The following is a 13,225-nucleotide window of genomic DNA, read 5'->3' as shown; positions in this document are numbered from 1 at the left end:
CCAAATAACTATATCCTCATCCCAGGGCCATTTAGATTTGGATTTTTTTTCCTTTCTAACATCAGTTTTGAGCCCTTTCTTGGGTATGGCAAAAAATGACATAGAAATGAATTCATAGGCTGACTGCACCATATCAAAGTAGAAGCGAGTGGGGGAGCAGGGGCAGGGATGTGTTAGGGCCTCAGTATGTGAATTTAGGGTCATTAAAGGAAAGACTTTAGGTGATTATATAATGTAGAAACAATGGAGAATATAAATGTGTTTTTGCTGATAGAGATGGCCAATGCAATTTGTATTTTGAATTATTACATCATTCTACTTGTGCCTCTCTTTTATTTTTTTGTTTTTTATTTAATTAATTTTTTAAATTGGAGTATAGTTGATTTACAATATTGTGTTAGTTTCAAGTGTACAGCAAAGTGAGTCAGTTATACATATACATATATCCACTTTTTTTTAGATTCTATTCCTATATAGGTCATTACAGCGTATTGAATAGTGTTCCCTGTGCTATACAGTAGGTTCTTATTACTTATCTATTTTATATGTAGTGGTGTGTATATGTCGATCCCAATCTCCCAACTTATCCCTCCCCTCCTTCACTCCTTAGTAACCGTAAGTTTGTTTTCTACATCTGTGACTCAATTTCTGTTTTGTAAATAGGTTCATTTGTACCCTTTTTTTAGATTCCACATATAAGTGATATCATATGATATTTTTCTGTCTGACTTACTTCACTCAGTATGACAATCTCTAGGTCCATCCATGTCACTGCAAATTACTTGTGCCTCCCTTCTGATACTTAACATCTACTATATTTTTTAAATTATTATTTTTAATTGAAGTATAGTTGATTTACAATGTTGTGTTAGTTTCAGGTGTACAACAAAGTGTTTCATATGTGTATATATAATATACACACACATATATATATTCTTTTTCAGATTCTTTTCCCATATAGGTTATTACAAAATATTCAGTATAGTTCCCTGTACTATACAGTAAGTCCTTATTGGTTATCTATTTTATATATAGTATTGTGTATAACATCTACTATATTTTAATAGTTATTTATGTCTATAATAGCAAACTGAGAACAGATACTCATTGGGTCTGGTTTACTCTTCTATCCATTTCAGAATATGTTTATGGTGATTTTCACAAGGTAGGCTGTCATTAAGAGTAGAAGGAAGAAGAGAAATAAATGAAGGAAGGAGAAAGGAAGAAAGACAAAATGGATAAAGGTAATATGAAAGGAAAATAACATGGAGAAAGGCAGGGAGTCTAAGATATGGAGGGAAAGGACAGGAAAGTATAGTTGAATGGTTTGAGTGTCTTTTGTGGCAATTGAGTACATGAACATCTCTCTACTTCTATAAACACATCTTCTCTCCTTCATTTAGAGTAGTTCCCACTCATAGCACTTGGGGAAGTTAGTTTGGGAGAAGACTATAATAGTGAGTTAAACACCAAGCTAAGAGTCTTCAACTTCATCCTACAGTTGATGGAGAGTTTTAAAAATTCTTTGAACACAAGAGCAATTTAGGCAAAATGGTGCTTTTAGGTCTTGAATTAATTGGTTTTGAGGATGGAACAATGGAAAGCCTGGAAACAGGAAGACAGTTTTGGCCTTTTTTATACCCAAAGACTGACTTCCTCTTTTTGGCACAGAGCTAAGTTTCATTTCCCTCACATCTGGATAGGGCCTGTGACTGGTTCTCACCAATGGATAATGCATGGATGTGGTCATTTTCATTCTGAAGAAGCTAAGAGCAGATGTTTTTTCTTCATGCTTTTAGTCTAAACTCTCAACTGCCAGCTTGTTGATGCTAGGATAACCACGAAACTACATATTGAAAATGGGGAAGCCACGTAAAGAAGAAGATGGAAGCCACAAAAGTCATCCCTTGGAGGAGAGCCATCCACCATGAAGTCATCTGTGTTGGACTTTATGTGAATGTGAAATAAAAGTTTATGTTGTCAAATCACTGAGATTTAGGTGTTGCTTATTACAGCAGCTAGTGTAACCATTCTGACTAATTAAAGTCATTTTGACAGGGACAGTGTGTGGTGGTGAGGATGAGAAATGGAGTTTGAGCTCATGGATTGGAAAGAAAAACACAAATGGGCGAAGCATTACAGAGGAAAAATGGCAGAAGAAGGAAGGATGAATTCAAGGTAAGCCTAAACTCCTGGAGGAAATTGTTAGCAGAAATAACAATGTCCAGAAAAAAAGACTGTGTTGGGGGAAAGAATATAACAACTTTTATTTTAGATGGATTGAGTCTCATATATTATAGTATATCTAAATGTAAATGCCTGACGAATTAAAAAACGAGTTGCAGAAGTAAATTGTGTGCACATGTGTGCACGTGTGTGTGTGTGAGAGAGAGAGAGGAAAGAGAGAGAAAGAAAGATTGAAAAAATAGGGGATGTAGGTCTCATAATAAAAAGGTAATAGATAAAATGGGTTCAAACTTACGTAAAGAAAGGCAACTAACAAAATCAGTATTTGGGAGTGGACTTACTATTTAGTATGAACAATAGAATAGCAAGAAAAAGTCTTATCTTTGCCACTAATTGTATCTAAAATGACCTTGGCCAAGTTTCTTAACCTGTTTGAGTCTTAGTTTCCTCAAGAGGGGTTTGGGAAGGACTTGAAACAGTTCTTCCAATTAGAATCACCCATGGGCGTTTAAAAGTCCACATGGCTGTGCCCCTTTCTCAGACACATTGAATCAGAGTGTCCAAGGTGTGGGTAAGGCCAGCACGAGGCTCTTCCATGTTAGCTATTTCACACCCTCAGTGAGGAGCTGGGCAGCTTACTCTTGAATTTCATTTATAACAACTTTTACAAGCACAGTGTTTTATTCATCTAGTTTAAAAGTTTCACCCTTGAGTTGTGGGTAGGCCTATTTTCAAGTCTATCTTTTGGTCAAGAAGCTTTCTGGAACCAGAAGTCTCCTTGCTAATGCCTCCATCTCAGCAAGGCAATAAGTTACACTTAGCAACAAATAAGAGAGGACAGATGGTACTTGTAATAGTTACCAGTGTGAACTCTGATGTCTGATTGCGGTCAAATCCTGACTCCTGCCCTTAAAAGTTGTGTACCATTGAAAAGTTACTTAATTTCTCTGGACCTTAGTTTTCCTACCTGTAAAATGAAACATGGTTAGAAAGTAACACATAAGATTGTTATGAGGATCAAATGAATTAATATATGCAAAGTGCTAGAACACATTAAGTGCTCCATAAAGGCTAACTATTGTCATTATTAGGTCTATAGACTCAGAACTCCTGGGGACAGAAGACAAAGTAGAGGGTAGAGTATAACATCTCTGACTGTCCTAATATCTATAGGTGTGATTCTGGGGGACTTTGGAGCCAGTTATGGGAGAAAATTTGCAGATGTACTACAAAACTGTAATCCTTCTTGCTGTTGCTATCTTAGAAAGATTTAATAAGACACCACGTTTTACAATCACCCCAGCTGAATAGCCAGGGTAGGGGAATTCCAGTGAAGTAGGGTAACCCCAAAATTGCCCAAATGTCTGCTTTTTAAAAGCCCTATTTTTTAAAATTGATTAATTAATTAATTTATTTTTGGCTGCGTTGGATCTTCATTGCTGTGCCCGGGCTTTCTCTAGTTGTGGCGAGCAGGGGCTACTCTTCGTTGTGGTGCGCAGGCTTCTCATTGAGATGGCTTCTCTTGTTGCGGAGCACGGGGTCTAGGTGCGCGGGCTTCAGTATTTGTGGCTCGTGGTCTCTAGAGTGCGGGCTCAGTAGTTGTGGCACACGGGCTTAGTTGCTCTGCGCCATGTGGGATCTTCCTGGACCAGGGCTTGAACCCGTGTCCCCTGCACTGGCAGGTGGATTCTTTTCTTTTCTTTTTTTTTTTTTTGCGGTATGCGGGCCTCTCACTGTTGTGGCCTCTCCCGCTGTGGAGCACAGGCCCCGGACGCGCAGGCTCAGCGGCCATGGCTCACTGGCCCAGCCACTCCGCAGCATGTGGGATCTTCCCGGACCACGGCACGAACCCGTGTCCCCTGCATCGGCAGGCGGACTCTCAACCACTGCGCCACCAGGGAAGCCCAGGCAGGCGGATTCTTAACCACTGTGCCACCAGGGAAGCCCCCATTGACTACTTTTATATTAAAAACCCTGAACCACACATATATACACATATATATTAAACACAGAGACATAAATACATATTCAATATTTTTACAGCATTGGTGTTATAGGTAAACATGTGTTACGTGCTACTCTTTCTATGTTCTGTTACAGGTTCTTTGTACTACTGTTTAACATACCATATTTTAAGCATTTCCTGTGTCATACAATGAGCTTTAAAGCATCACACACATAATGGAACATAGTAATATGTTTATGTGCCATAATGTAAATATAAGCATATCACTGGGAACTTAATTGTTTCCAGTTAATTGATATACATCTTTTAAAAATAAATACCATATATTGGGGCTTCCCTGGTGGCTCAGTGGTTGAGAGTCCGCCTGCCGATGCAGGGGACACGGGTTCGTGTCCCGGTCCGGGAGGATCCCACATGCCGTGGAGCGGCTGGGCCCGTGAGCCATGGCCGCTGAACCTGTGCATCCGGAGCCTGTGCTCCGCAACAGGAGAGGCCATAACAGTGAGAGGCCCGCGTACCGCAAAAAAAAAATTAATAAATAAATAAATACCATATACACTAAGTCACTTGCTGCACCTCTGATTAATTTTTCTGATTGATTCTAATGGTAGAATTATTTCCTCAGGTAATGGTCATGTTTAGAGCTTATAAATATTGCAAATTGCTTTCTTTTATCAATTTTACATTCCCCCAAGCAATACATATTTCCCTTTTGATTCATGCTTATCCACATAGAGTAAATTTTTTTGCCATGAAAATTGGATTCATATGAATATTTTCCAACTTGCCTTTTGTTTTTTTAATTTAATTTTTATTTTATATTAGACTATACTTGATTTACAATGTGGTGTTAGTTTCAGGTATACAGCAAAGTGATTCAGTTATACATATACATATATCCATTCTTTCTCGGATTCCTTTCCCGTATAGATTATGACAGAATATTGAGCAGTGTTCCCTGAGCTATACAGTAGATCCTTGCTGTTTATCTATTTTATACACAGTAGTTGTGTATATGTTAATCCCAAATGCCTAATTTATCCCTCCCTGCCATATTTCTCCTTTGGTCACCATAAGTTTGTAAAAGCCCAATTTGTACGCGGGCCTCTCAGTGTTGTGGCCTCTCCCGTTGCGGAGCACAGGCTCCGGATGCGCAGGCTCAGCGGCCATGGCTCAAGGGCCCAGCCGCTCCGCGGCATGTGGGATCTTCCCGGACCTGGGCACGAACCCGTGTCCCCTGCATCGGCAGGCGGACTCTCAACCACTGTGCCACCAGGGAAGCCCAAAGCCCTATTTTTAAAAAGCTGCTGGACGTCATTCCAGATGTAGAACAAGAGCATCATTTATGCTATTGCTTTGCTTACTGTAATAATTTTCAATATTGAACAATTCTGCCATTTACAGGTACTATTTGTTTTTGTATTTCCCCACCTCTAAGTTCATGATTCCACCCTAATGCTAGCTAGCCATTTCTGACGTGGCGTTATAAAAATTACTCGAATTAAACTGTATTCTCTCTATTTTTTAATCTGAGGATTTCTCAGTGCATCTCAAGGTAACGAGAATTATATGTCATAGTTTTGATGGAGTTTTGGGCAAGGTTTAATGATAAATTCGGTTAATGATGTTAATTGGGCAGAGAGATGTCTGAGCCTCGCTCCTCATGGATCTCTGGAAATTGGCACCAACTGTAAATGGGAGGAGAAATAAAGTCATAAAGCCTCAAATCAGAGCCCCAGACACTGTCCTTGCCTCTAGTCCCATATCCATCCCTTGGGTGGAAGAATTCAACAAACAAGGCAGGGATGAAAAGGCATTGAGTGAGGGCTCAACTTAGGTCTTAAGGGTGGACTTTACCTTCAGGGGAGATTTAGGAATATTAGATATAAATGACGATAAGATGTTTGTGTAGAACAAGCATCTTGTAATATTTTTAAAGGGTGGACATTGAAATCTCAAATGTACCATAGAGCAGATAAGAGGGAATATTTACAGAGTAACCAAGTGGCAAATTTTTACTAGTGAATAATGAACTTTGCTGATATCAGGTTATGTGGTTGGGTCTCAATCCCGATAAAGGAGTTTGCTGGGGTGTGTTAATGATGTGGACATGGCTCTTTCCAAAGTGATCATTCTGCAAAGAGATTTCCACACCTTAAAGCCAGTATAAAGGGTAGAAGTTGCATGGGCAGCCTCATTTGCTCCAGCAGCTTCTGCCTTTCAGGCAAAATGAAAATCCTTGTGAGTATTTGTTTATGTTTCTTTATACCCTTATGGTGGCTGCTTGCAGAGAATGCTCATATCTAATATGCCTTGGCTTTCAGGGGTCTCAGACAAACACTGCATGCTTCTAAACTTCTGTGATTGAATTAATGCTGTCTTTGGCAGGAATAATGTTGAATATTAATTTGTCCATATTTATTTGTCCATTGTCTGTTTCTTGAGATGTTTACTAAAAAATTACAAAGAAAAAAATTGGAAATATCTAGGGAACTTTAATTTGTAATATTTTGGTAATAATTCCTTATTATGAACTTTGGAGGGAATGTAGGCATTTTAGGACAACTGTATTTACTATCTAAAGGAGAAGTAGTGGGCTTTGCTGGTGGCGCAGTGGTTGGGAGTCTGCCTGCCGATGCAGGGGACACGGGTTCGTGCCCCGGTCCGGGAAGATCCCACATGCCGCGGAGCGGCTGGGCCCGTGAGCCATGGCCGCTGAGCCTGCGCGTCCGGAGCCTATGCTCCGCAACGGGAGAGGCCACAACAGTGAGAGGCCCGCGTAACACACACACACACACACACACAAAAAAAAAAAGGAGAAGTGGTGATTTTAAAATAATAATATCCATAATAATAATAATAATGGCAGCCGTCATTTCCCAAGTGTGTACTAGGCCCTATGCTAAACATTTGCATGAATCATTTCATCCATTCACTTAAGCAATTCTATGAGCTGTGTAGTATTGCCCCATTCTATAGGTGAGGAGACTGAGGCACAGAGGAATGTGATTTCCCCAGGCCAGTAAATGTGGGATTTAGTCTTGAAATTTCCCCATCTTAGGCTCCACTTACCAAGCAATCATGGCAAAGTAATCCTGCCATGACCACTGCAGCTGATCCCAGCCCTGATCCCATTCTCCCATAGCTCCACATTGCGGTACTCCATGGATGGTTAGTTGACTATGTTCTGATCCAGAATGGAACTCCTTCCCCCAGTCTCTATCCCTTATTCTCATTGAGCTATTGAAGGAGAAAGCAAAATAATACCTCCCCGTAAGGTGTTAAAGACTGTCAGCTTAAAGAGTCGCCTCTCCCAAGGTATCTTGATTTTTTTAGAGGATACCTAACCCTAAAACACAAACCTGGAACAGTGGTATATTAATCATGGTGTTGGGTGAGGGGTTACTTGGGGGCAGGGGACACTTCCTGAGCTCTCTCTAATCATACCGCTAAGGTGGCTAGCCCTTCACCCACCTATTCAGACCTCTGTATTAGATCCATTAAACAGAATACATAGGAGTGTCAGAGGTTGTCCAGGAGTCCAGGTTGTCTCTATGCAAGTAGGCAGGTTGGACAGCTGCATATAGGTCCATGTTAGACATTCTACCCACAGTCGCCAGCAGAAAAATGTTATTGGTGAGATGCAAAAGGAAGGAGGAAAATCCCACTGACAGGTCCTAAAAATATCTGCCTTCTCCTTCATCAGCAATTTCGATGACCGTGCAGTACACTGTGATGTTCAGAAGAGAGAACACAAAACTGGGATCAGCAGGTTGGATGAGTCTCTCATATAACTGCAACAAAATGTCAGCAGTGCCTCCATGTCAGTCTCACGGTCTGCTGGCCTAACACTTGTCTGATGGTATCACTAAGGAGACTGTGGAGGTTTTCCTTGATGTCAGCCTCAAAAGTTAGTCATGCCTCCAAGCATCGGATTTTCATAGTTTGCCTTTAGGAATCGATTGTATCGCTATCACCCATGAATCCACTTAAATCTGTCTTACTCTCTCAATCTCAAGGAACTAAGTAATTTTTTTAACCAAAGAAACAAAACTTGACTCCTGTATACTAAAGCCAGTGTGAATACCACTAGGGTCCTCCCCTTAGTAAAATGAGTCCTTCCTCACTGCTCACCTCCCCCAAGGTTTTTTTTTTTTTTTTTCTGGCATAAGAACTATGATTTCTAGAAGGTTGTGTTGTTAGGAAGGGTTGGGAATTTGGTAACAAAGGTAGAACCTGTGTCTGAAAAATAGCATGAACCCAACAAATGCCTGTCAAATGAATGAATGTGTATTTCACATTTTGGAAGTGGAGTGTTGACCATCCATGGCCTCCCACCAGTGTCTTAAGCATATGTTTTCTGTGATATTTGTGCTTGTCTTGTCCAATGTCACCTCATGTTCCCACCCTAAGTGACAGCCCTATTGTGAATAGATGTGACTGGTTGGTTTTTCAGGTGCTATTTCTGGTGGCACTGGCCATCTTTGGGACACAATCTCATGGATATGAGGTGAGTTGGTTCACTATAGACTTTATATCTTAGAGGTATTGGGAGAGGAAAAAGAAGATATGAGATAATGTGAAGGACAGTAGAGAGTCCACATGTCCTATGGGGGATGAAATTCCAGAAATAACCAATAACAGAAACAATGAGGTTGATTATTTCTTTCCAATCACAATACCTTAAAAAACATACCCCATTGCTTTAAATGTGGTTAATTTCATTTCTCATGTAATGCCATTGCTTTGCCCATATATAATGCAGTGAACTATGAGGAAGACCTTTGCATTCTAATTTTAGCATGGGCTTTTGGTCTGGGATGCCAGTGGAGATGTTTCAAGTTTCAATCTCTTGTTTGAAGCAATAGAAGGCTTTACTTTGCAGGGAGGGTTGCCTTTCCAATGCACATAGTTTATGAAAAAACCATTATGTCTTTTGTCAATCTAGGTTTATAACATCATCAGCCCAACTGACAATGGTGACCCTATTCAGGAGACAATGACAATTGACAATGAAAAAAATACCGCCGTGATTAACATCCATGCAGGATCATGCTCCTCTACCACGATTTTTGACTATAAACATGTAAGCAGCAATATTTTATATTCTTCAAGAATGCACTTCTAAAGCGTGGAGGGGCAGCCATTTATTGTGCATTTGAATTCCAGGATCTATCCTTGCAATTCTTTCACAATATCCTTACTTCTGCTTTTCCCCTTAAATAATCAAGCAATTGATTAAAAACCAATCAAACAAAACCATTTCTAATTAAAAAATATGATGAGACAGGAAGCATACAAATTCGCTTGACCTTTTCAGGTGGACAGCACAATCATATTGGCTAACTACAGGCTCAGAAAGTGCCTGGAAGAGTGACTAAAACCCAAGGCCAGGCCTGGCACACAGGCTCTCAAAAATATTCATCAAATGACTGAATGAATGAAGTAGGGCTTCTTATACAAAAAAATTATACAGACAGAGAACAATAATGCAGCAAACAGTCACAAAGTAGCAGAAATCCAGAACAACTCTACACAGCTGACTATGTGTATGCAGTAAATCATACTGCTTCTGGAAGAATGAAAATATCTAAGCTAAAAACATTAAACTATTTCCAAGTTTCAGTTACTGGTATTAACAATAAATCTCAGGAAACTTATTCTGTCCTTGATTCATTTATTCTTTTGTTTGTTTTCCATTTGTTCCACCTGGGTGATGAGCCCGCTTTCACCTATGGAGAGAGCTATGCACTGTGGATATAAGTAGTCTGGAGTCCGTTGCACTGGACATTTGAACGTGACTTTCTTCTCCTTTTCTTATAGAAACCTCCTCACTCCCTCTGCCCCACTGGTAGCGGGAGTTCCACGACACATTTGAAGGCATAGAGTCTTTGAAAGATATGCTTTACAAGGAAGTTGTGCTGAAATTCTTTTTAAGCAGATGTCAGGGAAATCACAAAAGTATCTTTAAAAAAAATAGCGTGAGGATAGGTGAGAATTTGGTTAAAACCTCTTCCACTATCATCAGGTTCAGCCTCAGTCAATTTTTGGATTTTAAGGACTAGAAATTTGTGAGAACTGAAAAATAGGAACTAGAAAGATTTATGATATTTGCACTCTTATAGGCTGTGTAATTATTTGGAACTATGTACAGAAAATTCCACTCTGTATGAAGATTCCAGAAGGTTCCTTTTGGCTCCAAGGACCTCACCCTCCATTGTTCTTCCAATCCCAACTTCCTCCAACCCATCCTAATCCAGTCTTAGGTGGAGAAAAGATAGAAGATGGATGGTAAAGGAGGGGAGGGGAGAGTCAATGAAAATGTATGTGTGGTGGGTGTGCAGGGTGTGGGTATGTTGAGGAGAGCTTCTAAAGCATCACTGTCCAGTAGAACTTTCTGCGAAGCTACTAGCCACTTGCGGCTACTCAGCACTTGAAATGTGTGATGGAGGAAATACATTTTAAATTTTATTTAATTTGAATTTAAATTTATATGGCCACATGTGGCTGGTAGCTAACATATTGGAAAGCACAGTTCTAAAGAATACCGTATTTACTCCAAATGGAGGAAAAGGCAGAACAAAATCAATAGAAAGAGACAGAGAGCGGCTTCTTCTCAAGCTTTCAAACCCCAAACTGTAGACCCAAAACATGAAAAGTGGGGCACACATCGTGGGTTTACACAAATTCAGAGATAGAAATGACAAGTGAAAAAGTAAAACGACTATGTAAAAGAAGTCGAATGGATAGAACTGACTGCAGCTTGAAAATATCACTACGCATGCTCAAGGCTTTCTGCAAGGCCCATCCTCACCAAGCTCAGAATCCAGGGAACTGGGAGGGGCAGTAACTGTGCTCTTGCTGCTTCAGGGCTACATCGCCTCCAGGGTGCTCTCCCGAAGAGCCTGCTACATCTTGAAGATGAACCATAAGGCCATCCCTGCTCTGGACCAACTCCAACGGTACATCTTTGAGGGGCAGGTAAGTCTGGGGTAACCCTTAGTATTCCCTGTTCTTGAGCCAGGGAATACTGGTGCCCATAGAGAAATGAAGAGGGTAAGGGGAGAAGATCATAATATCATACCTTATTGTGGCTATGGTGCCCTCCACTTTAAAGCATCTTCACATTTATTGATTTTAGAGCAGGAATAAATCTCTTAGCTTGAGCTCCACCCTACAGCCCCCAATACAAAAACTTACAATAAATTCCAGTGTCTTTGTAGAAAGGACTAAACATTCTCTTCTCAGAGCAAGGCTTTAAGAAATAGTGATGGGCAGAAAAAATGAGTGATGATATCCAATGACACAATGGTGCAAAGAAATACAGCATAGTGAGAATAAACAAACACTGTGTGAGGCTAGGAATCTGAGATTTATTTCTCCTTTTGTGTCTTTTCATCGGGCACAGGATTCACCCTCTCTGGGTTTCATTGTCACCAGCTGCAAAATAACATTGGTAATAATAAGGTTTCTCTACAGACCAAGTGGTCAAAAAGAGATGATATCTTGAGATTCCTGACCACCTCCTGTTTAATAATTCAAAAGAGAAAAAGTCACAATTTAGAATAAGTTACACCGGATTATGTCAATTTATTTCATCCTATTCCACTCCTACTGATCTAGGCTTTGAACAACATGTTCTCCGACAAATACATCTGGGTCAAGTATAACCCACTGCAGTCTCTGATCACAGATGTGGATTGGTTCCTGTTTGGATCACCCATCAGGCAGCTCTGCGAACATATCCCCTTGTACAAAGGGGAAGTGGCTGAAAAGACACGTGAGTACCAATAAATCATTCCTTCACCAGATATTTTCTGACAGCTCCAATATGTCAGCCACTCTTCCAGGTGCTGTGTGAAATACAAATAAACATGAAACATGACTCAGTTTGGTTTACTTTGGGAATTAAATATCTACCATGTGTGGAAATAGTGCTAAATGTTAGGGAGAGACAGAAATGAAACAACTCTGCCTCCAAGGAACACATAGTCTGATGGAGAAGTTAGTGACTTAAGACAGAAGATGGAATAAAAAAGATTCATGAGGACAAATGAAAAGCTATTGGATTCTCTAAAGTACAGCATGGTAACTCTGGTTAATAATATGATATTGCATACTTGAAAGTTGCTGAGAGTAAATATTAAGCATTCTTACCACACACACACACACACACACACACACACACACAAGTTACATATGTTAACTACACAAGGTGTTGGATGTGCTATCTTGAGCTTTTACAATGTACATGTATATCAAATTATCATGTTGTACACTTTACATATATACAGATATACTTGTCAATTATTTCTCAAAAACGTTTAAAAATAGTCTCAGGATCTAAGATAAAATTGGTCCAAGAAAGAGCAGGCAAAGTGGACTGACAGGGAATAAAAACTGATTCATGCAGGTAACATATGTCACTGCAGTCATTACTGGTATTTTTACACAAAATTGCTAAGTATGGCAGAGTGACAGAGTGAAAGAAAAGCTGGATCACAGTGACAAAGGTAACAAGAGAAATTCCCCAGAGTAGTGGAAGGTAAAGAAGAAAAGAATTAGCATTTATTACCTATTGCCCAGAAAAAATTAAGATATTTTTACTTTTCATAAGGTCATTAGTACTTATAAGTAAAGGCATGCAGGCATGCCATTAATGCAGAATGTCATAGCATTAATCGAGTTGAGCCAGAGAGCACTTCTGGGAATTGTCAGTATATTTAAGCTAATATATTATTATTCTTTGCAATACAAGTATAGCTAAAATCTTGGGGAACATGAAATTACATGTACACCCCCTAGTCAAGACATTTACAAAAGGGCATTGGTTTGCTGAATTCTAGTAATTTCTTAATTCTCTTTCTTTAAAATTTTCTCCCCTTTTCAGATGATACTTGTGCTGAAGGCTGTGCAAAGGCTGGGCTCCTGGGCATCTTGGGAATTTCCATCTGTGCAGACCTTCACATTTAAGGCATCAGCCCACTGGTTTCATCTTTTCAGAGAAATACACGTTTCCACTCAACGGCCAAATTAAATTCTTTGTCAACGTCCCAACAAATTTTGAGATTC

The 13,225-nt window shown here is 39.8% G+C and overlaps 1 protein-coding gene across 1 annotated transcript; it reads left to right on the top strand.

Moving 5' to 3' along the window:
• Positions 1-2,124: 2,124 nt before the first annotated feature.
• Positions 2,125-13,126, top strand: GKN2 (gastrokine 2; the record flags this gene model as incomplete). The annotated part of the gene is made up of 6 exons (XM_082672749.1): positions 2,125-2,178; positions 8,610-8,663; positions 9,102-9,239; positions 11,024-11,134; positions 11,777-11,933; positions 13,044-13,126. 6 exons carry the CDS (start codon positions 2,125-2,127, stop codon positions 13,124-13,126), a joined length of 597 nt encoding a protein of 198 aa, XP_082528875.1.
• Between the last annotated feature and the right edge of the window lie 99 nt (positions 13,127-13,225).

Source organism: Grampus griseus (assembly GCF_964374135.1).
Source record: "Grampus griseus genome assembly, chromosome: 15".
Taxonomy (NCBI): domain Eukaryota; kingdom Metazoa; phylum Chordata; class Mammalia; order Artiodactyla; family Delphinidae; genus Grampus; species Grampus griseus.
The sequence above is the reverse complement of the archived record's forward strand: the minus strand, read 5'-3'. Positions and strand labels throughout refer to the sequence as shown.